The 25278-nt window shown below is 36.9% G+C and overlaps 1 protein-coding gene across 1 annotated transcript; it reads left to right on the forward strand.

Moving 5' to 3' along the window:
* Window positions 1–155: 155 nt before the first annotated feature.
* LOC149555953 (fatty acyl-CoA reductase 2, chloroplastic-like) lies at window positions 156–23412 on the forward strand. Its single transcript, XM_089833708.1, has 10 exons — window positions 156–463; window positions 1309–1412; window positions 2313–2512; window positions 19931–20031; window positions 20129–20315; window positions 20480–20641; window positions 22067–22148; window positions 22259–22519; window positions 22870–22991; window positions 23080–23412. The coding sequence occupies exons 1-10, from the start codon at window positions 160–162 to the stop codon at window positions 23288–23290; spliced, it is 1734 nt and encodes a 577-aa protein (XP_089689834.1). The 5' UTR covers window positions 156–159; the 3' UTR covers window positions 23291–23412.
* Window positions 23413–25278: the final 1866 nt, after the last annotated feature.

The following is a 25278-nucleotide window of genomic DNA, read 5'->3' on the forward strand; positions in this document are numbered from 1 at the left end:
TAAGTTGTCAAAGCTGTAATCTGACAAAACTTAATAAACTCATTGCAGGATCTTTTATGAGACACATTAAATATTGCAGGATGCCTGTTATGAGACACAGCTTAATGCTATATATAGACGTTCGTTTGCCTCCACTTCATATAACGATTCTTAGCCAATATGGAAGCTTTGAAGTTCCTGTCTCAGGCATCATCTTCTTTAAACTCTTTTTCTAAGAAGCCCAGTTTGGAGCATAGCCTCTACAAGCATGGCGCTCACTTTTCTAAGCATTCTCTATGTTTGTATCAACAAAGAAGAAATTCAATCAGCTGCCTCACAGTTAGAGAGTCAAATTCTCATATAGCTATGAGAGAGAGAAATGGGTCGGTGAAGAAGAATTCATTGTATAAGGGACTGGGTGTACTTGATTTTCTCAAGGCCAAAAACATTTTAATCACTGGTGCAACGGGCTTCCTTGCAAAAGGTATTCAAACTTATGTCTGTTTCAAAGGAGATCAACAATATTTTTTTGCGATACCAAGAGGTTTTAGATTTAGAATGTTGTTTCTCTTGTTTACACAACTGATTTTGGATTTAAATTGATCCATGATAGAGTATAGGCAATAGTGTTGAACCTTGGATAATTTCTCTTCAACGTAATCTTTTGAAGAGAAGAAAGAGCCGACTATTTTGATCAAAGTGAAGAAATTTCTAACATTCATCATAGTTAACTTTTGGATTTGATTGTGTTCTATTTTTTTTCGTATCAACGATGCAAAATACATTCTGTGAACTATCATCAAAAGGAGTATAAGAGAGTACAAGAAAAAAATGCAGAAGCACACAATCTAATCCAGAACCTCTTACTTTTGAAGAACATTTGATTTTAACACTAACAAATTTCTATGATCTATCAAATAGAATGAATGTTGATTTTAGATTTGATTGTGTGCAAGCTTTAACAAATTTCTATGAAATGATTGTGGATTTTAGATTTGATTGTTGCAAGCTTTTACATCAACATTTGTATCATCTTTCAATTCTTCTTATCTTGATGATGAATCATAGAATGTGATTTGAAAAATTGATATAAAAACTTGTATAAAATCAAATTCAGAAACAACATTCACACCATTTGATTTTTTTCAGTCCATCTTGTTTTGATTTGTCGTACTGAAATATGAAGTAGTTCAAGTATTGTGATTATTTTGCATTGATGCCTTTCATCTAAAAATGATTTTGTTTGCATGGAGATTTTAGTTTCTGTTTTGGGTCTTATAGGTTGTGTCCCATTTGAGAGTCTAAATCTCATGGGTTTGCCATTTGCAGTGGTGATTGAGAAAATTCTAAGGACACAACCACAAGTTGGAAAGCTCTTCTTGCTTATCAAGGCTAAGGATTCAGAGGCTGCCTTGGAAAGAATAAAGGATGAAGTAAGTTGTCACGTTTATTCTGCCATGAATCTCATATAGTTTCATAACAATATATGTAAAATGAAAGGAACAGTAAAATCTGTTGTCTGTGTGTGTTAGTTTATTCTTTATTGATAATGATCTCTAAAGAAGAAAAAATATCTCATATACGAATACACACTACAAGATAAGAAGATGAATTGCACCGGACGAAGGATGAAGCAGGTAAGCTATGATGGGCATTCTGACATAGTTCATGTTGTCATTAAAATGTCTGGAGGAAAAAATCAGGACTGAAAATGTTTTGAGACATGGAAAGTAAGAACATATGTTTGGGAATAAGATTATTTTAGAAAAGAAGAGTTTTCAGAGGTACAAAAATTTGATAATATTCAATAGATCAAAGATAGCTTTTGAGATTAAGATTCTATTATTTAATCTTTATATTTACACAACAGTTATTAATACAGATTCTCTATGAGACAACAGATTCAATTAGATCGAGCATTATATGACATTTTTAAATATAGAATGATGATTACTAAAACTTGATTATGAAGTCTTTTGACAAATAGAAGTTATTTTAGTTTCTTTGGAGGAAATTAAGTTCATATTTCAGATGGATGGCTGGCTCTAATAAGATCAATAATTTTACTTTTGTGAACATGGCCTAAATGTACTTAATACTGAATCTATCATTCATTCTCTTAAAAGGATTCTTATAAAGAACTGCTCTTAGATTAAGATATAATCAAATCTTGGTAAAATACCATGGAAATGTATTCTTCTTTATGATGAAATAACTCCTTAATAAAAACCGAGATTGAGAACTTTCTTTTCAATGCTTATTACTATTATGCATTACTATAACTATTGGACCATCTGTTTGACATAGAACGTTTCGTTGTTTCCTCCAAACAGATAATTTGTTCAGAGTTATTCAGACATTTAAGAAGCATTTATGGAGATCAGTATGAGGAGTTTGTACTGACAAAACTTGTCCCTGTTGCTGGTGATGTTTCATTGGACAATCTTGGAATTGAGGTTGATATCGTGGAAATGCTTGCACGCAATGTAGATGTAATCTTCAACTCTGCAGCTCTCACTTCATTTGATTCCAGGTCAGTTGGTGTCTGACATGCACTAAATATTACACGGTACAAAGATTGTTTGTTAACTACTTAGAGCTTTTCGAATTGACAGTTTTGTTATTTATCTATGCCCTACCTATATAGGTAAGCAGATCATCGTTGTATAAGCAGCAGAAAATATGCACTACGCAATTTATTAATTAATTTAAAAATCAAGTATCAGTAGCTCTGTGATTTATAAATTAACAAATAAATTGTAGAAACGGTCACATCTGATACATATTTTCTGCTGTTTAGTCAGGGGTGTTATATAAAGGGTTAGGAGAGTTTACAACTAGGGGAAGATACTAGGTAGGTAGTCCTTTAGGCTAACCCTAAGTCTATTTATGTCAATTATTTTGATGTACTTTTATAGGTAATTCTAAAGTTAAAGTCAAGGTTTGGGTTGTGGAGTGTGAAGTGGTCAAAAAGTTCCATTTTAAAACACTTGCTTATATTCACCTCCCATTAGTCACTCATGTCGATACACCTTGTGTTCACCCCCCAATATTTACTTGCCAAGAAACCAATAAAGACCAGATCATCAAGTGCGAAGTGGTAAAAAAAGTTCCATTTTAAAACACTTGTCTGATACCCCCGTTATGTTCACCCCTCAATAGTCACTCAACAAAAAAACCAATAAACAATAGGTTGTGGAGTGCGAGTGGTCGAAAAGTGTCATTTTAAGATGCGCCATATCCATTAAACCCCTAGTAGTTGTTCACCAAAAAAATCAATAAATACCAATACTTGTAGTAAAATGTCCAACAGTCGTTATGAAATTTCCCAATACTGGTGCACAAATGGATTAATCACCAACCAAAAAAGCTAAAAAAATGATAGACTATTAGTACATATGCAATCGGCGATTGGAGGTATCTATCACAATAACAAGATCACCTAACACCTACAAGGTCTCTTCCCCTAGTCATTATAACTATCTTTTTAAATCTATATATTGGAAATGGTATGCTTTCTAATATATGATGGATTAGAAGAGTTTACAACTAGTCACTAAAATAATCTTTTCAAATTTATATATTCAAAATGGTATATCCCATTTTGACTACTCATTTTGTTGTCTTTTTATATGACTTAAGCTTTAGATAATAATGGGGCACAATACAAAATATTTTATGTACAAGAGTCTAAAAAGTGATCATTTTAAGTGTCTTTTCATATCTACCAAAAATTGTCCAAATAACAATGCTCTACAAGTACCTTAAAAATTGTTAATACTTATACACAAGTGTCCAAAAGAGTACAAAGGTGGGTGACAATGATATTAATTAAAGTTACACAACCCCTCCATCACTGCAATTAGGTAGTTTTTAGTACATCTTTTATTGACCTTTTTCCTTGGTCTTAACCAAGTTTGACTTTTGGATAGTAATGAACCAAGTTTGACTTTTGGATAGTAATGAAGCTCTTTTGTGTGTTCATGGGTCTTAAAGTGGCCATTTTAAAGATAACTACTTAAAGGTGCCTTAAAAGTTGTACTCTGACTACATATAAATTTGTCAATGCTTATGTACAAATGTCTAGGTGTAATATCCTCTCCTGATTTGAACTTTGACTTGCAGAAATTTAACTTAAGGAATATTGTCAAACACTTTGTATGCAAACTCATAAAGCTGATTTCCTCAATAAATTGCTTTCCAATGAGTAGATTTATGAACAACTATGAAGTGACATTAAAATGCATAATACACATAACATTTTCACAAACACTTGGCACACATTCAATAGTATATGAAAAATCTGGAAACTCTTGCAATCTGCTAATAAAGGGTGATTTTTAAATGTAGATGTGCACTTACAGCTGCCTTAAAGGCTGCAACAACTTTTCAGACTTGTATTCAACAATTATTATGCAAAAATCAAAATTTGACAGAAGAAACCTGGAATTAGTTGCCGTAGTATTTTGCAGATGTAGTCGGCCAGCCCTCCAAACTTCTAATCAGCCGAAAGAATAAGTAAACTTGATACCAACACTGTTCATGCCGTATTGTAGCAAAATACTGTTCATGCCGACTGTAGCAAAATACTGTTCATGTGGCACTATAGCAATAACTAACTTCAGATCTGCACCTCAAACCCTTGTAAATTTCTTTATGCAAATGCTCCAAATGAAACCCAGTGTGTTTCCTGAAGTGAAAACACCCTTGATCCTCCTGACTGTGTCTTCCAACAACGAAGAGAATGCTAGCAAAGAGGGATTCCGTCCTCCAAGCCCGATAATCAGATATCCAGCAACATAACATTAATCTTCATCCAAGCATACAAAACAAAGAGCTCTTCCATTTCTTTTATAGTGCTCTCACAAGAGCTCAATCCTTCGTTTTCTCAATGTGGGATAAAACATAACTCCCTTTATGTACCTTATGTCTCCAATGTGTTATAAAAATAAAGGGAACTCTTTTAATTTAAATATTTCCCACAAACTATAGTCTATGCATTAATAAAGTTAAACATTTAAATTTAACTTTATAAAATGGCTTTATCAATGCATAACAAATCTTATCAATGATAAATAAGTCTTCCTATCGATTTTAAACAATTACCATCGACATACCACTGTGACTGAATGTCCGGCCATGTCCAAGATGACTTACTATAAATAGTAAGTATGCCCAAAGTTGCCTCAGAACCCCTCAGAAAGACCTGCAACTGAAACTGTCTAGGCCAAATGGCCTCTAAGCCCCTTTAGTGTCCTAGTTAGCCTACGAGACTGTGGGGAAATAGGCTAACGACAACATCATGCTATGAATGCTAGAAAGGGGACATTACAGTCCGCCCTTCCCAAAAAATTTTGTCCTCAAGCAATTTCAGCTCTAGATGCTACAATATCTGCTCATTTTCCCAAGTAGCATCCTCGACAGGTAGGTTCCTCCACTTCACTAGATACTCCCTGATAGTCCTCCTGTGAAGCACCCTCTCCCTGGAGTCAAGTATGGCCTCGAGAACCAAGATAAGCTTCCCCTCATCATCAAGAGGTGGCAATACTACTGAAGGCACCACATTGTGACCCAATGCCTTCTTAAGGCGTGACACATGGAACACATTATGCACTTTACTGTCTGCAGGCAACTCCAACTCATAAGCTACTTCGCCCACTCTCCTGATTACTTTGAACGGTCCATAGTAGCGTGGTTTCAATTCTCTGCTCCACTCTTCTTGAGAGAGGACTGTCTATACGGCTGTAACATGAGGTACACCATATCTCCCACCTCAAAAGACCTCTCAACCCTGTGCTGATCAGCATATTGCTTCTGCTGATTTTGTGCCTTTTGCAAATTTTTCTTCAAGGATCGCATAATGTCCTGACACTCCTACAAAGTATCCTTGGCCTTAGGCACCCTGCTGTCCCCAAATAACAAATCCAAAAAATTAGGAGCATCATACCCGTACAGTGCCATAAAAGGGGACATTTGAATAGACATATGGAAAGAGGTATTATAGCAGTACTCCCCTAGATGTAGCCACTTCACCCAAGCCTTTTGCTCTCCTGCAATGTAGTTTCGAAGGTACCCCTCAACCCATTTGTTCACTATCTCTGTCTGCCCATCAGTTTGGGGGTGGTAGCTGGTACTCGGAGTGAGCTCTGTTCCACATAACCTGAACAACTCCTGCCAAAAGTGGCTCATAAATCTGCTGTCTCTGTCACTGACTATGCTCCATGGTATCCACTGTAGTTTGAATACCTCTCGAAAAAATAGTTCTGTTGTTTGTGCTGTTGAATATGTAGACGAAATTGCAAAGAAATGTGCAAATTTAGTCAATCTGTCTACCACAACCAAGATACAATCCCAACCCTGTGCCTTGGGGAGGCCTGTGATAAAATTCATGGAAATGCTATCCCACTTCTTCTCTGGTATGGGTAGGGGCTGTAGTAAACCACCCGGAAAAGAATGTTCCTGTTTGTTCTGCTGACACACAAGGCATTCCCTAACAAACTGAAGCACCTCTGATTTGAGTCCTTTCCAAGTGAAGCGCTCTCTCACCTGCCGATATGTCTTAAAGAATCCGGGATGTCCTGCCATTGGTGAATCATGAAATGCCCTCAAAATCTTCTGCTTCATAGCAGACCCGGGTACTAAATAAATCCTTTCCTTGTAGATGATCATATCATTTACGATAGTGTATCGACTATCTTGAATAGCTCCCTCAATAATGCTAGATGCCCAACTATCCTTAGCATATTCTGCCAAGATCATCTCTCTCCAATCATCCATGACTATCCCAACAACAAGCAAATGAGGCCTTCTAGATAAAGCATCTGCAACAATATTTTTCTTCCCTTTGACATAGGCTATGTCGAAATCATAGGCCTGTAATTTACTCACCCATTTCTGTTGCCTGTCATTAAGGTCCTTCTGTCCAAGGAAATGTTTCAAGCTATTATGATCTGTTTTTATTGTGAATCGGCTTCCCACTAAGTACTGCCTGAACTTAGCTAGCGCGTGCATCATTGCTAGCATCTCTTTGTCGTAGATGCTGTAGGTTCTCTCCACACCTCGTAATTTTCTACTCTCATATGCGATGGGATGTTTTTCTTGCATGAGAACAGCTCCTATGCCCTCTCATGAGGCATCACACTGCAGCTCAAAAGGCCTGGTGAAATCTGGAATGGCTAAAACAGGACATGTACTCATTAGCTCCTTAAACCTGTCAAAACAATCCTAAGCCCTCTCTGACCACTTGAAACTATCTTTCCGTGTCAAATCTGTAAGTGGTGCTACTATCTGTGAAAATCCCTTCACAAATTTGCGGTAGAACCCACAAAGCCCGAGAAATCCCTTGAGTTGTGAAGTGTTCCTCGGTGGTGGCCAATCCAGAATGGCCCTGATCTTGTCTAGGTCAACCCGAAAACTTCCTGCACTAATAATATGCCCTAGATAGAGCAACTCTGTCATCCCAAACTCACATTTACTCATCTTGGCATATAATGACTCCCTCTCTAGAATACTGAGCACTGTATCAATATGCTTCAAATGTTCCTCCCAAGTACGACTGTATATTAGTATATCATCAAAAAATATCAACACAAACTTCCTCAACTGATTTCTGAAAACTCTATTCATACAGGACTGGAAAGTGGCAGGGGCATTTGTCAACCCAAAGGGCATGACTAAGAACTCAAAATGTCCATAGTGGCATCTAAAAGCTGTCTTCTCCACATCCACCTCTCTAACCCGTATCTGATGGTAGCCGGATCTCAAATCAATCTTGGAGAAGTAGCATGCACCATGCAATTCATCAATAAGCTCATCGATGCGCGGGATAGGGTATTGGTTCTTGATTGTCTTCTTGTTTAGCTCCCTATAATCAATGCACATCCTCATTGTACCATCCTTCTTCTTCACCAATACTACTGACGAAGCGAAAGGACTTTTGCTTGGCCGTACGTGCCCCATGTCAATCAACTCCTTAATTGCCTTTTCTATTTCATCCTTATATCTCTTCGGATGGCGGTAAGGTGTGATGATAACTGGCTTAGCCCCTTCCTCTAATTCAATAACATGCTCGATTCCCCTATCCGGGGGTCTCCTTGGAGGTATCTCACCAAACACCTTAGTATGTTTGGTTATTATTTTTTTTACATCAGGTGGATACTCTAGTTTATGCTGCTCTGTCATCTCAGGCATTACTCTAAACTCTACTGCCCACTGCACCTGATCATGTCTAAAGAAACTCTGCATCCGCTTGAGTGACACCACTCAAAGTCTCCCATCTGACAAACCTCTAAGCACTATCTTCTTACCATTTGCCTCAAACCTCATTTCCATTTTCTCAAGGTTAAATGTAAACTCTACCAGAGACTTCATCTAGTTCATCCCAAGCACCATATCCTGATCACCAATGTTGACCACAAAGAAATCTCCTGTCATGTCATAATCTCCCAAACAAAGCTGCAAGTTGGAGATTTTCTTAGTACATTCAATTTTGAAGCCATCGGCAACCATCACCTTAAATCCCCTATGCTCCTCTGTATGTAGTCCTCTGCGTGTCACAAACTTCTCATCAATAAAGTTATGTGTCGCCCCTGTATCAAATGAGTGCCACAACTCTCTGTCCATCCAAGGTTCCCCTAACTCTGAAAGTGATGGCCTCCTGTATACTTGACAACTGAGCTATCGTGCTACCACCGCGTGCTTCCTCCTGTGAAGAACTATCATCATCTCCATCTGATTCTGATGACTGCTCTAAATCTCCATCTACTGACTCTCCGGCTGAAAAGTAATCCATCTGCTTAGCTTTTGCTTTTAATGGACACTTATGTGACAAATCCCAAGGCTCCCTGCAATGAAAACAAAGCTTCTTCTTCCTGAGATCATTAAGTGTCTCATTGTCCAACCTCTTACTTTCCTCCTTAGTTGGCTAAACCTCTTTATGAAAAGGTTTCCTGTCCTTATCTTTCCTTGAAGGGAAACTCTTTGCTTGGAATTTATTTTTTGAAGATGAAGAGGAATCCATGTCACGAGCTTTCTTAATGGCTTCTTGCAAAGTGGGAGGGTTGAGAGCTTTAATCCACCCTCTCAACGAATCAGCTAACCCATCCATAAATAGAACTAGTATCCTCCGTTCAGATACATCTGTTACTAACACTGCAAGTTTCTGAAACTCTGAAATGTATGTTTCCAATGATCCCCACTATTTAAGCTGAGCTAACTCCTTGAAATGGAGTTCTCAATCCTTCCTATCAAAACATTTAATCAGCCTCTATGTAAACTCCACATATGAGGTAATGTGTGCATGTTCCATAGTGACCATACCATGATGCCACCACTCGTGTGCTAACCCATCCAGATGAATTGCTGCATACTTAATAGCTTCTTCCTCAGGCATAGGATTCAATTGAAAGTATGTGTCAAGCTTTTGAACCCAAGCTCTTGCTGTAGACTTTCCTGAGCCATCATAATATGGTAACTCAAGTCTCCCTACTTTCTTCCGTAGCTCATAGCTTTGGTTCCTGTCATGTCCACGTGGCATATGTTTCATCCGCACATCCATATACTCCCTAAAGGTAATTGCAACAGTAAAATCTGGCCCTCCGGCTTCCCAATCTCTCCTCAACTAGTCTTGTATATCAGTAATCTGGGGCTCTGGTACGAGCTGCTCTGGAGCTCTAGGAGGAAATGTAGGAATCATGGGCCTTGAACTCACTGTCCTAGCTCGTTGGGGTGCATGACCAAAATTGTTCCCAACTTGTTCATCTCCATTATTTGTCCCATCCTGATCATTTCCATTCTGATTGTTACCATTCTGATTATTTCCTCCACCCATGTTAGCATTCAACCCCATTTGACGAGCCATCATCTGCATCATAAGATCCAATCTCTGATTCTGTTCCTGTGCCCTTTGTTCTGCTACTCGTTGACCCTGTACCAAGGTCTCTAATAACTGTAAGAATCTTTCCTCTCCAGGCTCTGGACCGGCATTCCCACCTCCACCTAATCTTGTATTCTTGTCATCTCGGTCACCCATATTGCTGTCTTGATCAAAGAATACCTCCGCTGTGTCTGTATAACTAGATTCTATACCCCCCTGTACGGATGAACTAGACTGTTTGCTTTGCAAGTTTGAACTCCTACTTTGTCTTGCTCTAGTATTGCGGAAATTATAAGGCCCCTGTCGCATGCTCAAACATAAATGCTCTGATTTTAGTGTTTTGACATTTCATCAAACACTTTCCCCTCTATCCGCCAGTTCCAAATTTCCTATAAGACCTCCACAGGATGGCAGGACTTATAGCTCTGATACCACTGTAATATCCTCCCCTGATTTGAACTTTGACTTGCAGAAATTTAACTTAAGGAATATTGTCAAACACTTTGTATGCAAACTCATAAAGATGATTTCCTCAATAAATTGTTTTCCAATGAGTAGATTTACGAACAACTATGAAGTGACATTAAAATGCATAATACACATCATAACATTTTCACAAACACTTGGCACACATTCAATAGTATATGAAAAATCTGGAAACTCTTGCAATCTGCTAATAAAGGGTGATTTTTAAATGTAGATGTGCACTTACAGCTGCCTTAAAGGCTGCAACAACTTTTCAGACTTGTATTCAACAATTATTATGCAAAATATCAAAATTTGACAGAAGAAACCTGGAATTAGTTGCCGTAGTATTTTGCAGATGTAGTCAGCTAGCCCTCCAAACTTCTAATCAGTCAGAAAAATAAGTAAACTTGATACCAACACTGTTCATGCCGTACTGTAGCAAAATACTATTCATGCGGCACTGTAGCAATAACTAACTTCAGATCTGCACCTCAAACCCTTGTAAATTTCTTTATGCAAACACCCCAAATGAAACCTAGTGTGTTTCCTGAAGTGAAAACACCCTTGATCCTCCTGACTGTGTCTTCCAACAGCGAAGAGAATGCTAGCAAAGAGGGATTCCGTCCTCCAAGCTCGATAATCAGATATCCGGCAACATAACATTAATCTTCATCCAAGCATACAAAACAAAAAGCTCTTCCATTTCTTTTATAGCATTCTCACAAGAGCTCAATCCTTCGTTTTCTCAATGTGGGATAAAACATAACTCCCTTTATGTACCTTATGTCTCCAATGTGTTATAAAAATAAAGGGAACTCTTTTAATTTAAATATTTCCCACAAACTATAGTCTATGCATTAATAAAGTTAAACATTTAAATTTAACTTTATAAAATGGCTTTATCAATGCATAACAAATCTTATCAATGATAAATAAGTCTTCCTGTCGATTTTAAACAATTACCATCGACATACCACTGTGATTGAATGTCCGGCCATGTCCAAGATGACTTACTATAAATAGTAAGTATGCCCAAAGTTGCCTCAGAACCCCTCAGAAAGACCTGGAACTGAAACTGTCTAGGCCAAATGGCCTCTAAGCCCCTTTAATGTCCTAGTTAGCCTACGAGACTGTGGGGAAATAGGCTAACGACAACATCATGCTATGAATGCTAGAAAGGGGACATTACACTAGGCGATGTCTATATAGCAGAAAATTTACACTCGATTTTACATCTAAATTTATTAGTAGACTCTTAGTTATCATTGTTTTGCTTGCTTTTAAATTGGCAATTGGGGAATTGGGGAAGCAAGAAATTATTTGTATTTGGATCATTTATGGTACGTGTACTCTTCCTCACTCTTCCTCTACTCTTCCTCCAATGTGGTTAATCACTTTAATGAATTTATTTTTTAATTTTTTGTCTAATAGAATAGTTATAATGTACTATTTGGGTAAGTAATGATATATTGTTCTTCTAATGTGGTTAATCACTTCTATCTAATATAATGTAATATAATAGTTATATGTTCTATTTGAGTAATTGATGGTATTTTGTTCTTTTAATATGGCTAATTACTTATGCCTAATGTAATAGAAAAAGTTAATATTTAGAATATTTGACGATATGAATTCTAAATATGAAATCATTTTGAAAGTTGATAACATTAGTCCTTTAATTGAAGAGGATAATATCAACCAAACTAGTGGCTTATTGATTAATATTAAATATTTCTAAGAAAATTTTCAGAAATGCAAACAGATTGTTAAAAAAAAAAATTGATCTCAAGCTTGTGTGCTTGCAACAATGAGCTGATAGGTGCTTACTTTAAGTAAAATAAAACTTAAAATTGTAATAAAACAAATTAATAATATTTTTAATTAATTAATTTATTATATACTAATAAATTATCATCAAAAAAATATTCCTATGAATTCAAACTAATAAGAAAAAAACATGAAAAATATAACATGTACAAAGTGGAGTAAAAAATATAAATTGAAATAATTATAAAAACTAAAAACTAGATCCAATGACTACCAAGTGTTCTACTTATTATCATGAGAGATAGATTCTTGTAAATCATTACTCATTAAACATGAGTCAATGAGTTTGACTCAAAAACTACACATAACAATATCAGAATTTAACTTGTTTCGGAAAAATGTCTCTACTTATTAATTTAAAGTCTATTAGCTTAAATATATGAATAAAATCATTTAAGAAAAATTAAAAATTAAACTGATAGATACATGCTGGGATGGAGATGAGGAGAAGCGTTGGCTGCCGACTGGGCTAGGGCTCTTTCCCTAGCCCGCTATTGTTGTTTGATCTCTACTATTTTTTCCTGTCCTGTTTGGATTGCTGGTTGTTGGTCATAGTTTGCGTGGGTGTTTTTGGTAATCTTTTGTAGTCAATTTTGGATTGGGGTTTTTATTGTTTGCATGGCAAGGCCTGGGATTTCTTTTGCGTTGGTGAGAACAGATGGTTCTTCTCCAACTATGCATGCAATGAGATCTGAATCGTTTTATTCAAGGGAGAGCTCCAAGTTGAAAAAAGTTAATGGTTGTTTTCCTCGTAGCCATGATCACCCTGTTCTGGTTATTCCTCTAGCGGTTGTTATGGAGGACATTGAATATTGGACCAAGCATGCTTTGATTTGCAAATTTCTTGGAATCCGAATTTCCCTATCAGCTCTTGAGGCATGGATCTGCCACTCATGGCAAGTCGAAGGTGATATGGAGATTATGTTGGCAGGGAATAGTTATTTTTTTGTTTTCTTCTCTTGCATGTCTGATCGTGATCGTGTTTTTGAAGGAGGCCCTTATTTCTACAACCATGTGGGGTTATTTGTCAAACCCTAGCATTCAGGATTTAATTTTTCTGAGGATCTCCCTTCAACAGTGCCAGTTTGGGTTCGCTTGCCTCGCCTTCCCTTGGAATTTTGGCGTGAGGACATCCTTCGACAAATTGTTGCTTTATTGGGGAAGCCAACTGCGATCGCACATCAATCCCTCGATAAAAAGGTTATTTCTTATGCTAGAATTTGTGTTGAAATTAATTTGAATAACCCATTACTAGATTCTTTGGAAATTTTTCTTGGGGCTTCTTCCTGGGTGCAACAGTTAGATTATGAATCCCTCCCTTTTCGCTGTCGAATTTGTCATGGGTATGGTCATCTGCAATGTCAGTGCCCCCATAACTTGACTTCCAAAGGAATAGATAGTTCTACTGCTAGCAATGGTGGTTTGGCAGATAATCTCAGATGGCTAATACTACCAAGGGGATGAAACCAAAAGATGTTACAGGTAAGGGTAAGGCTCAAATGCAAGATAAGGATGGATTTATCCCTACTCGCCCTCGAGCTAAGGAGCATGGTCAGAAGAGGCCTTTGAAAGAGAGATTATCTGATTCAGGTTTTAATCGCTTTGAGGTGCTGGATAGTATGGTTCTAGAGGAGGGTATTCCTCCTCCTATCTCTTCTAATCCAGTTTTCCCAGATGAGGGATTTGTTCCTAATGATGCTTGTGGGGCATCCCAAGTTGTAGTATACCAGAACTGTGAGGTCCCTGTAGCTCCTGTGACAGAGGCTCTGGTGACTCTTGCGGTGTTGGAGGATAATGATGTTGTTCTGGCTGACCTGGTTAAGTATGTGCTACCATCAGGTAAAGGCAAACGGTCTCCTCTCCCCTTGGGGTTGATGCCTAGACCCTTTAAGCGGGTTTATTTGACTCCCCCTCTAAGAAGTGGGTGCAAAATAGACCAAGAGAAGATTAAACTCATAGGAGATATATTGATTGAGTCTGGTTCAGTGAAAGCTTTGGATGCTCATTTTCCCAATTCTACCCAATGATGATTATTCTCTCATGGAATATTAGGGGGTTGAATAGCATCCCTAGACAAAAGGCTATTCATAACTTGGTGGTTGATCATAGTCCTGATGTTTTTTGTATCTAAGAGACTAAGCTCTCTATGGAGTCTATGGTCCAACATGCCTCCAATATTTGGTCTCATGGCCAATGCCAGTGTGTTGGGGAAACAGGCAGTGCTGGTGGTTTAGCTATATTTTGGGATCCACAGAAAATTTCTCCCCTTGGCTGGGTGTCTTCACACTTAGCTCTCTCTATGGTAGCTTCTGCTCTAGACTCAAGAGAGATAATCATGGTTACTAATGTGTATGCACCTGTTGATCTTGTGGGAAAGGAGGAACTTTGGAACCATATTCAATATGTTAGAAATTGTCACCCTTATCATCCTTGGGTGTTAGCAGGGGACTTCAATTCAATTTTAAGTTTAGAGGAGAAGCATGGTGGTTTGGCTAGACTGGGGCCTTCTTCTACTCTTCTTCGGCACCACATATCTGTTTTGCATCTCTCTGATGTTAAGCCTTCGAATGGTCTATATGCTTGGAATAATTGAAGGACTAGAGCTAATGCTATCTCAGAACATTTGGACAGATTTCTTGTTTCTTGCTTCTGGGTTAGTGGCACTCTTACTCTCTTTGGAAATCCTTGATTGGAGGGGTTCTGATCATTGGCCAATCAAATTTTCTGCTATCGGGGCTTGTGTTCCAAAGCATCCTCCTTTTAAGTTCCAGTTGATGTAGCTTCGTGACTCCTCTCTTTGTGATTTTGTTTTATGTTGGTGGCAAGATGGTGCTCCTGCATATGGTACTACAATGTACTCATTTTCTAAAAGGCTTCAATATGTTAAAAGGCAGCTCAGGATATGGAAAAGGCAATGCTTTGGGCACCTTCACTCTATGAAGAGGCTTTCTCAAGAAGATCTTGATGTCATCACAAGGGAGATTATAGATCACAGTTTCTCTGAATATCTCGGCAGGGCTGAATCCCTTGCTTCTAGAGCTCTAGAAGAATGGGAACTTCGAGAGGAAATTTTTTGGAAGCAAAAGGCTAGAGTTGATTGGCTCCAGGAAGGTGATCGAAACACTGCCTTCTTCCATAAAATAGTGCAATCTCACCGAAATCGGAGCAATATCTCTTCTTTGGTTAATTCTCAAGGTATCCAACTGAATTCCTTGCCAGGTTTGTTCTAGGAGGCTACTCGGTACTTTTCTACCCTCTTTTCTGAGGACTCTCCTCCTGCTGATAATGAAGAAAATATTATTTTGTCTTGTATTCCTTCCTTTATCTCTCAGGAAATGAATGATTCTCTCATGCATCCAATATCTTTGGAAGAGCTGGAGGAGGTGGTCTTTGGCATGCCTAAGGGGAAGGCTCCTGATCCTAATGGCTTTCCAGTTGAGTTCTTTCAGGAATTTTGGGACATCATTAATCATGATTTGTTGGAGTTGGTTAAGGAATCCTATTCTAGCAAGCAGATGCTTCGGGCTTTGAATTCTACATTCTTGACTCTTATTCCTAAGAGAGAGGGTGCTAATCAATTGGAGTTTTTTAGACCAATTGCTTTATGTAATGTGGTTTACAAAGTTTTTACTAAGTTGATTGTTGAGAGAATTAAAAAGTGGCTTCCGATTATTATCTCAGAAGAACAAGGTGGTTTTGTTGCTAGAAGACAAATTTTTGATGGGGTGGTTATTGCTACTGAGGCTATTCACTCTATGGCTACTTCACGGGAGAGAGCAATGTTTGTTAAGCTGGATATGGCTAAGGCCTATGATAGAGTTAAATGGAGTTTCCTAAGGAGTATTCTTCCTTCTTTTGGATTTAGCTCTGACTAGGTTATTTGGACTATGAGTTGTGTTACTTCTGTCTCTTTTTCTGTTCTTATTAATGGGCAACCTTCTCAGCTATTTGGTGCCTCTAGAGGCCTCCACCAGGGTGACCCCCTCTCCCCATATCTTTTCATCATTATGGCTGAAGGCTTGGGTAGATTCATTGAGTATCAGGTGTCCCATAATTCTATTCAGGGGTGGCGGTGGGGTAATGGCTTACCTTCTCTTTCCCATCTTCAATTTGTTGATGATTCTGCTCTTGCGAGTCTTGCTAGGATCAAGGAAGCTGAAGCCTTTTGACATGCTTTGGACATTTATTTGGTAGGTTCAGGCCAGAAAGTTAATGAGCACAAATCTTCCATTTACTTGTTTAACACTCCTGATTCTATTCAGCACAGGATTGTTGGTATCCTGCGGTTTCAGATTGGGTCACTTCCTTTGACTTATCTTGGCATTCCTATTGCTGTTTCTAGGCAGCCACATCTCTTCTGGCAAAATTTGATTACCAAGCTTCAAGATAAGGTTAATCATTGGACCCATAGATGGCTTTCTACTGCTACCTGAGTTACTCTTCTTCAAGCTATTATCCAAGCTCTTCCTACTTATAGATGTATGGTTCAAGCTACTCCTATTTACTTTTTCAAGGAGTTTGATGCTCTCTCTCGGCAATTCCTTTGGAGTGGTAATTTGCGTAGTACTAAATGGAGCTTGATTAGTTGGGCAACTGTTTGTAGGCCTAAAAAGGAGGGTGGTCTTGGTCTTCGATCAACTCTCTTGAGTAGTCAAGCATTGGCTGCTAAACTTTACTAGCGATGGTGCTTTGGACAACATCAACTTTGGGCTCGTATTATCAATCATAGATATTTTCATGGTGCTGATCCTTGCTCTGTTTCTACAATTCCTCTTGAAGGTTATGGCTCAATGGTCTAGCATACTTTGAAGACAGGTGTAGTGTTAGTCTAGAGGGGTTTGTTCAAGATATGTAAAGGAGGTTCTTAGGCTTTGTTTTGGTCTTATGCTTGGGATGGATTCCCTTCTATTTTATCCATGTACCCTCATCTTCAGTCTCTTTGTGACTCTTTTCATGTCGCTAGATGGGATAAAGTGGCTCATTACAAGACTCCTTATCAATTGGAACCCGTTGTTGGCTACAGATGGAAGCATTCTTCTAATTGGCCTCTTGGAGGTACAGATGTGGATCGTCAGCAGCTTTCTCAGATTCTAGCCTCTAGAGAGTGTTCCTCTTTGCTCGGTCCAGATGTTTTGGCTTGGGGAGGTACCTTGTCTGGTAAATATCATGTCTCTATTGGGTATCAGGAGATAACTAGACAATTATTTGGGGATGTTGAGGTCCCTTGGTGGAAGCAAGTTTGGAGTAAAGTCTCCGTGTCCAAGTGCAATTTTTTCATGTGGCTAGTGGCTCACAACCGCTGTCTTACATGGGATAATCTTTGTAAACGTGGATTTCAGGGCCCCTCTTTTTGTGTTTTGTGAGGTAATGGGGAGGAGTCTATCTCCCATATGTTCTTCCATTGCTCCTATTCTCTTCAGCTATGACAACTTTGGTGGAGTGCTTGGGGTTGCTCTTGTAGGCATGCTTCCTTTTTGCCTGAGTTTTGGGCCCGCTTGGGAAGTGCTCCCTCCAAGTCTTCTCCTCTCCATGCTGCTTGGATTGCTGGCCCATCATTCTTGCTTTGGCATATATGGTTGGAGAGGAATCGAAGAATATTCCAAGATGTTTGGCTTGGTGTTTTGCATCTTTGGTGGAAGATCTTACATTCTCTTCAGGAAACTATTCTTGTGAAGTGTGAGCTAGATGGGGGTATGGATCCGGTTGATCTTGCTATTTGCAATCTCCTCAATTTTCATCTTCAGGATGGGCCTATAGCTCAAAGGTTTCCTTCTATGTCTAGGCAGCTTCAACATCAGAGGAAGGGTTGTGTTAATCGGGATGGGCATTGGACTCCTCCTCCCTATGGAGTTCTGAAAATTAACACTGATGGTTCTTCCCGGGGGAATCCAGGCCCTGCTGGTATTGGGGGAGTGGCTCGTTGTAGTTTTTGTGATGTTAAATTCTTTTTCTCGGTTCATAAGGGTGATTTCACTAACAATCTCATGGAAGCTCAAGCTATTTTATATGTTGTCAAATAGTGTTGCTTGCGGGGATGGAGTAAGATTATCTGTGAGTCTGATTCCCAGGTGGTGGTGAACTTGCTTTCTTCGCAGGAGCTTGAGGATGTTAGTTGGCAGCTGGCCACTGTTGTTAATCAGATCATTCTCTTCTCTACCTCTTTTCAATTCATTAGGTTCATGTATATTCCTCGTGAATGGAACAGAGTTGCTGATTGTTTAGCCAAATGGGCTTCTAGTCATGATCCGGGTTGGAATATTATGGATCAGAGGCAACTTTCCTCTGAGCTGGTGCGAGAATTTGATGATCTTGTTGCTCAAGATCGAGCTCCTTATTGAGCTCTCCTTGTTGTATTCCTTTTTGCCTTAATAAATTTTTACCCCTCTTTTTCAAAAAATTAAAAATTAAACTAATTTAAAATCTAAGCTTAAATATATGAAAAAAAATCATAACAATTCTCACAAATATTGACTAAACTAAATATCCATATTTAAATGAAAAACTATACTAATTTAAGAAATAAATTTAAACAATTTAAAAACTATAACTTCAATCATACAAATATCCTATCTCTAATCCTATTTGCTAAACTCAAAATCAACATTTAAAGTGAAAAACTAAACTAATTTAAAGTCTAAAATATTTATTTTTTAAAAAATCTCTAACAATTATTAAAACATATAGTTAAAATATAATAACTCCTCCTCAATGTATATTTATAAATTAAATACGAGAGATAAAAATGAAGATAAATAAATAAATAAGGAAAAACATATTATCTTAAAAAGCAGGGATAGAGCCCCTCTAGGAGCCAGTTTCGCCATAGAAGCAGTAGGGCTCGCCCAGGTTCGCCATAGAAGCCATAGGGCTAGCGGAGATCAAGCAGGGAGAGCCCTCTTAGGCATCTCATCATTCTACTAGAATTTCGATGAACCCATCCAGTTTTACGCAGCATGGGATTTTACGGCCAAAAAATTAAAAAATTGAAGGTATTTTCAGTTAAAATCAAATACAATGAGAAATTACGGTAGTCAATATGGGCAAGAAATGAAATGAGATATTAATCGATGAGGCTAAAAATTTGCGTGGAATTGAATGAAAAAGGAAAATTTAGAATTTTTAGAAGCACCGAGTAAATGGTGTTGAATTCTGGAGAAATCAGTAAAGATTTTGCATAATTTTTAGTGGTAGGCATTAAGTTTTCCTGGAATCAGCGAGGTAGTAAAAACAACAGGAAATTTGACCAAGAAAATATAAATTATTATGAGAGACTGTAAGCGATAATAAGGTCTTGTAGGGTTTCAGACGACAGCGTCGCTGAATGCAAAGAAAACAGGAGAGATCTTAACTTAGTTTTTAGAGTTTGAGTAAATGGAGTTGAATGCACAAGGGGAGAAACCCTGCCGCCTGGACGTCTATGCGAAAATTCGCATTGTTTTCGACCTCTGAGCTTTTGAAGCATCAAAAAGGGTTTTTTGTTCTTTTATTTTAACTGAGGGATTAATTTTTCCTTTGATTTAGTAGACAAATTTAAACTTTTTCTCAAGTTCGTGCAACAACAAAACCTATTCTCAAACTCTCTAGTTTTTAGATTTGATTGTAAGCTTTTTAAAATTAATATTTAGAATCACACTTTTTTCTTTTTTTCCCTCTGTGTCACTCGAAATACTAATCAAATAATAAATAAATAAATAAAACAATTGCAGATCTCATAAATTGTAGAAATTTGTTAGATCTCGAAGATTTTGGATTTTAAACCTGGCATTTATATTTATTATTTAGGTATGATGTCGCTTTGGAGACAAATACAAAAGGGCCGTCTCGGCTCATGGAGTTTGGAAGAAGTTGCAGAAAGCTGCAACTCTTTCTGCATGTATCAACAGGTAACCTTTATGTCATAATTTATACTTCTTGCTTAATGGAAGCAACACATTATTTACATTCTGAACATTACATTGCTTTTGCTTTCTTAACCTGCAGCATATGTCAATGGGCAAGGAGAAGGTAGGATTGCCGAAAAACCGTTCAAAATGGAAGATTGCCTAACCAAAGGGTTAGAAGATTCTCCAGCTTTGAACATTCTGAATGAATTTGAACTGGCCAAAATTGTTCGACCTTTTCATGATGATGGCATTTGCCAAACAATGAAAGACATGGGTTTGAAAAGGTACAGAACGAATTCTTGAGTTGCTTCTTGATTTGTCATATTCTATTTCAATCTTTATAATCTATGATCCGATTTATCTTTAAGAGTGGCCTATAAGTTGTTTCTGAGACGAGAATTCCCAATATTTTAGTAAATAATATATTTTTACCTAATGAACTTTGCAGGGCAAGAACATATGGATGGAATGATGTTTATGTGTTTAGCAAGGCGATGGGAGAGATGTTTTTAGACCATAACAGAGGAGAAATTCCATTGGCTATTGTTAGACCTAGTGTGATTGAAGGAACCTACAGGGATCCATTTCCTGGATGGATAGAAGGCCTTCGGTAAGAGCAGACTTAAACTCATGAATGTATCAGTTATTTACTACTATCTGGTAAGAACAATCTTAAACCTCATGAATGTGACAAGTATTTACTAGTTTCTGATACCTGTCAAAGTGTCTTTGAAGATAATTTGTAAGAACGATTCAAAGTTGTTTGTGCCATTTATATCAATTTGGGTTCACTTCATTAGGGGAGAGGATTCAGTACTTGAACATTCTAACTTCAAATTGCTCCCAGTTTTTTTACAGCAGGTTACTTGGTGAGTCGTCTACTTATAACTAAGGTTTCAAGTCCACATCACTTGTTATGATGCCACATCAACATGCTTTTTGCCAAGTTGTCTAAAACATCCTAACTTCAAATTGCTTATCAAAATCTTGCTTAAAATTTTCAAATTGCTCCCAGTTTTTTACAGCAGGTTACTTGGCGAGTCGTCTACTTATAACTAAGGTTTCAAGTCCACATCACCTGTTATGATGCCACATCAACATGTTTTTTGCCAAGTTGTCTAAAACAACTCAAAAAAAAGTGAGACCAATGGTCATGCATAAAGGGTACCCATAGTTGAACAACTGATGTGGCATCATATCATTGGTTAATTTTTATAACTCAGGGTATATTTTATTCAATTTTGGGTAGTTACAAGTATCGGTACAATGTTGTCAAAAAAAATATTGGACATTAAGTCAATAAATATAGGTATTAAGTGAACAACTTTTATCACAACTATTAGAACGTGTTCAATTAGTGGGTCCTCCTCCCCTATAAGATTGTTTGAAAAGTATTAAGACAAATCTAATTCATTTTAGTTAAAAGCTTAATACATTAAATTGTTTAACTTCAAATATACCAGGCAAACTTTTCTGGATTGTTTGATTTTCTGATTTGCTATTAGTTTGGAATTCCCACTTTCTTTCCTCCTTTTCTATTTGGCTGCTAGAGGGCCTTAGTTATGTTCATTATGAGCGTTTTTGGTTGGTTGATTCTTTCTTCTTCAATGTAAAAATTGCAAAGGTAAATGATTAAATGTTGTATCATGTCAAATTTATTTGTATCAATGTTTTCAATCATATTCAATGATTTATTATCAAGATGTAAGAGAATTATATGAAGGCAATAATCTGCAATTTTCTTTGACAGTTTAATTCTGGACATCTCAAATTATTTAGCCTTGAAATGGAGTTCCCTTCTGTAAAGGGTTTCAATTGTAGACATTACATTTCTACAGTCTATAGTAATTATGTTGTATGTTTCTAGATTCTATTACTACAATATAATTTGCATCAACTTTTGAGGAGGATAGTCAATGATCTATTATCAAGATATAAGACAGCTATACAGAAATTTCAAAAAATGACTTTTATGTCAGACAACAATTTGATATTATTATTCTATACTAACATTATAATCATTCAATTGATACAGAATGGTGGATCCAATAATAGCCTACTATGCAAAAGGCCAGCTCTCTGCCCTTATTGCTGATCCAGGCATGGCTTTTGATATAGTAAGTATCACCACACACTTTTAACAGTGTTAATTGAATTGTTTTGACAAATATAATATTAGACATAATTTTCTTCATGTGTTTATAAATACAAATAATAAAATTTTCAGGTTCCAGTAGATATGGTTGCAAACGCAATACTTGCAGTAATGGCAAAGCATGCTGGTAAATCTGGGCTGGAGATTTATCAAATGGCTTCCTCTGTTGCGAATCCAATATTTATGGGAGAACTTTTTGAAATGTTTTACCAATATTTTAAAGCCCACCCTTATGTTGACATGAGGGGTAAACCAGTAAAAGTAAAGGATTCTCTCAAGCTGTTTGGAAACATGGAAGATCTCTCTTTTTATCCCATAAACAAATCATTAGATGTAAGTTGCACTAGATTTTTTTATATAATTCATGATTATATAGTTTTTTAAAGACATATTTGGAGCAAGTTTGATGTGCACATGTATGAATTATATAGTTTTTTAAAGACATATTTGGAGGAAGTTTGATGTGCACATGTTTTCTTATTTAAAAATAGTTCAAAGTTGTTATTCAGTTGTCTTAATTGATACGAGTTTATATGAATTGAAAATTTGAATCTCATTTAATGATTCATCCATAGAGGAGTCATTCTAGTGAAACATATATCAAATTAATTCTATTTTTCTTAATTTAGTCATTTTACTTAAAATTTTAGAACATTGATTACTACAATGTGTGATGATAATAGACAAATGGTGGGCACCTTTTTGTTCAAATGGAAAAGCAAGAACGCATTGCCATGAAAGTAAGAGCCCGTGTGAACAGACACATTGGCAGGATATACCAGTCATATTTTACTTGCAGAGCAAGGTATTTGATAAAATTCATTTCACTCATTTTATTGTTCTTCTTATATTAAGAAATTATTTCACAAAAATTGTATTTATCTTGATTTCAGATTTGATAACTCAAACACGAATAAGTTATTCCAAGAACTCTCCCAAGAGGAAAGGGAAATATTTGGATTTGATGTAAATAGGATAGACTGGGATGATTACATTATGAAGGTTCATATTCCGGGACTCCTTGAAAATGTCATGACGAAAAAAAGATCGAAAGCCATCGAAAAAGACAAGAATCCTGCAGTCCCTCTATTGGTGAGGCCTTAAGACTTCAAGGATAAAATAGGTTTGATAAAATAGGTTTATCAGGTAGTGCTTGTTTTTATAGGTTGTCTTAATTTTTTTTTAAATTGTTCAAATATGTTATTTATATTAAGCATTCTTAGCAAGTTTGAGGGAGTTGTTTATGGAAAATTCTGTGTGGCAAATTAAAATCTATAGAAATATTTTAGAGAATTTTTTTATTAAGATTCTCTACTATTCTTAGTAGTTAATAGTAGTTTAATATTCATGGTGGTATTGATTAACTACTTGAGAGGATGTTGCTTGAGAAGTTTTTTAGATGTATTTATTAAAGGAAATATATGATTATCAAATTTTTGTTATCTATTAAAAGAGCAACTGATAGAAGTTACTAATTATTAAAAAATATATTTATTATTTTACTTTTTTTTTTTTTTTCTATTAGATATAAGAGTTTCAGAACAAAAAGAGCAACCAAAGTACCACCACAAAAATCAACAAGGAGGCCAAGCCTCACTAAGGAAGAACAAATTCAGCTGTACAACATAACAAAAAGAGGAGAAAGACTAGCTAACTAAGAACATCATAGTAATTGACCACCTAGGTAGTCCAACCTAAGGGACCCTCCATCCAAACCACGCTTTTACGTTCCTGAATCTGCATTAGCCTGAATAAATCATCCTTTCTAGCATTCACTTTCTTACGGATTTCTCTATTTAGCCCAATGCAAGCTTGCTCAAAAGCTTGTAGATCATCCAAGGTTCTACACCTTTGGTATCCATGCTTAAAAGCAGCATGCCCATCATGAAGGAACCGTCTCATCTTGTCTCGCTCGATCAGCATAGTAGCTTCCACCTGCAAAGAAATTTTAAAATAAGTGAGCTTTCGAAAAAATTCAGTAAGGTCCCTTGGTTTACCTTGGTATCTTTCCTCATTCCTGCATTTCCAGATCTACCAGAGAATGTTAGATGACAATATATTCCAAAATAAATTGGTATCTTTAGGAAGAACATTAATATGACCAGTGATAATATCAAGAATATTAACATCAATAGGATAGACAATGCCAAACATTCTCCATATTTCTTTAGCAAAAGTATAATCTAAAAGAATATGTCTACTAGTTTCAGGAACTCTGCATAAATTACAAAAATCAGAATTAGATAAATCTTTCTTAATAGGTAGCTTGTCCAACATGATTAACCATCTGAAGCATCTAATTTTAGGCTCAACAGAATTCTTCCACAAGATATCAAAGTATTTTTTCCAAACATCAGCATCATAAGAAGAGTACCAAAAAATATTGACATGATCAATAATATTAGTATTACAATCTAGGATTCTGTATATATTCTTGGCCTTAAGTAGATTTGTGACCACTCCACCAGGCCATTTACACTTTAGGTGCCTTTGAGAATCAACATGGCATATAGTGGGAAGACCATTTACAGCTTGCACAATCATGTTATAAGTTCTTTTATGGGAATCAGGGATATCATATTTATTTTTAAGCTCATCCCAAGGAGTAATTTGGTTCTGCTCAAAGAGATCTATGAACTGTTTAATACTTTTCTTAGCCCACAATCTGGCAGAACACCCTTGGGTAAGGGCCAAAGGTTTACCATTTAGGTGAAGATTCCACCAAATTGATCTTTCACCATGGAGTTGATCATTACAATGAAAATCCTTGTTAGTGATGAATTTCCTAACATGGTCCCAAGCCTTCCAAATAGATCTAAAAACTATGGAACCTTGGACCATGACAGGAAAGTTACCAATAATGAGGTCGCAAAAGGGGAGATTAGTCCAAGATTTGGCTTTCTTAGGCACACCCCTTTCAATGTTATTTCTAACTAACACTTTCCAAGGACAGTCACCCTCCATGGATTGAAAAATCCATTTGGCAGATAGGGCAATACCTTGAATTCTTAAGTCCTTCAGCCCAAGTCCCCCAAGGGCCTTGTCAGTGTGGCACCAAGCCCACCTAACAGAATGAATTTTATTATTACCCT

The sequence above is a fragment of the Cupressus sempervirens genome, chromosome 5 (assembly GCF_028749045.1).
Source record: "Cupressus sempervirens isolate cs-2001-9-10 chromosome 5, ASM2874904v1, whole genome shotgun sequence".
Taxonomy (NCBI): domain Eukaryota; kingdom Viridiplantae; phylum Streptophyta; class Pinopsida; order Cupressales; family Cupressaceae; genus Cupressus; species Cupressus sempervirens.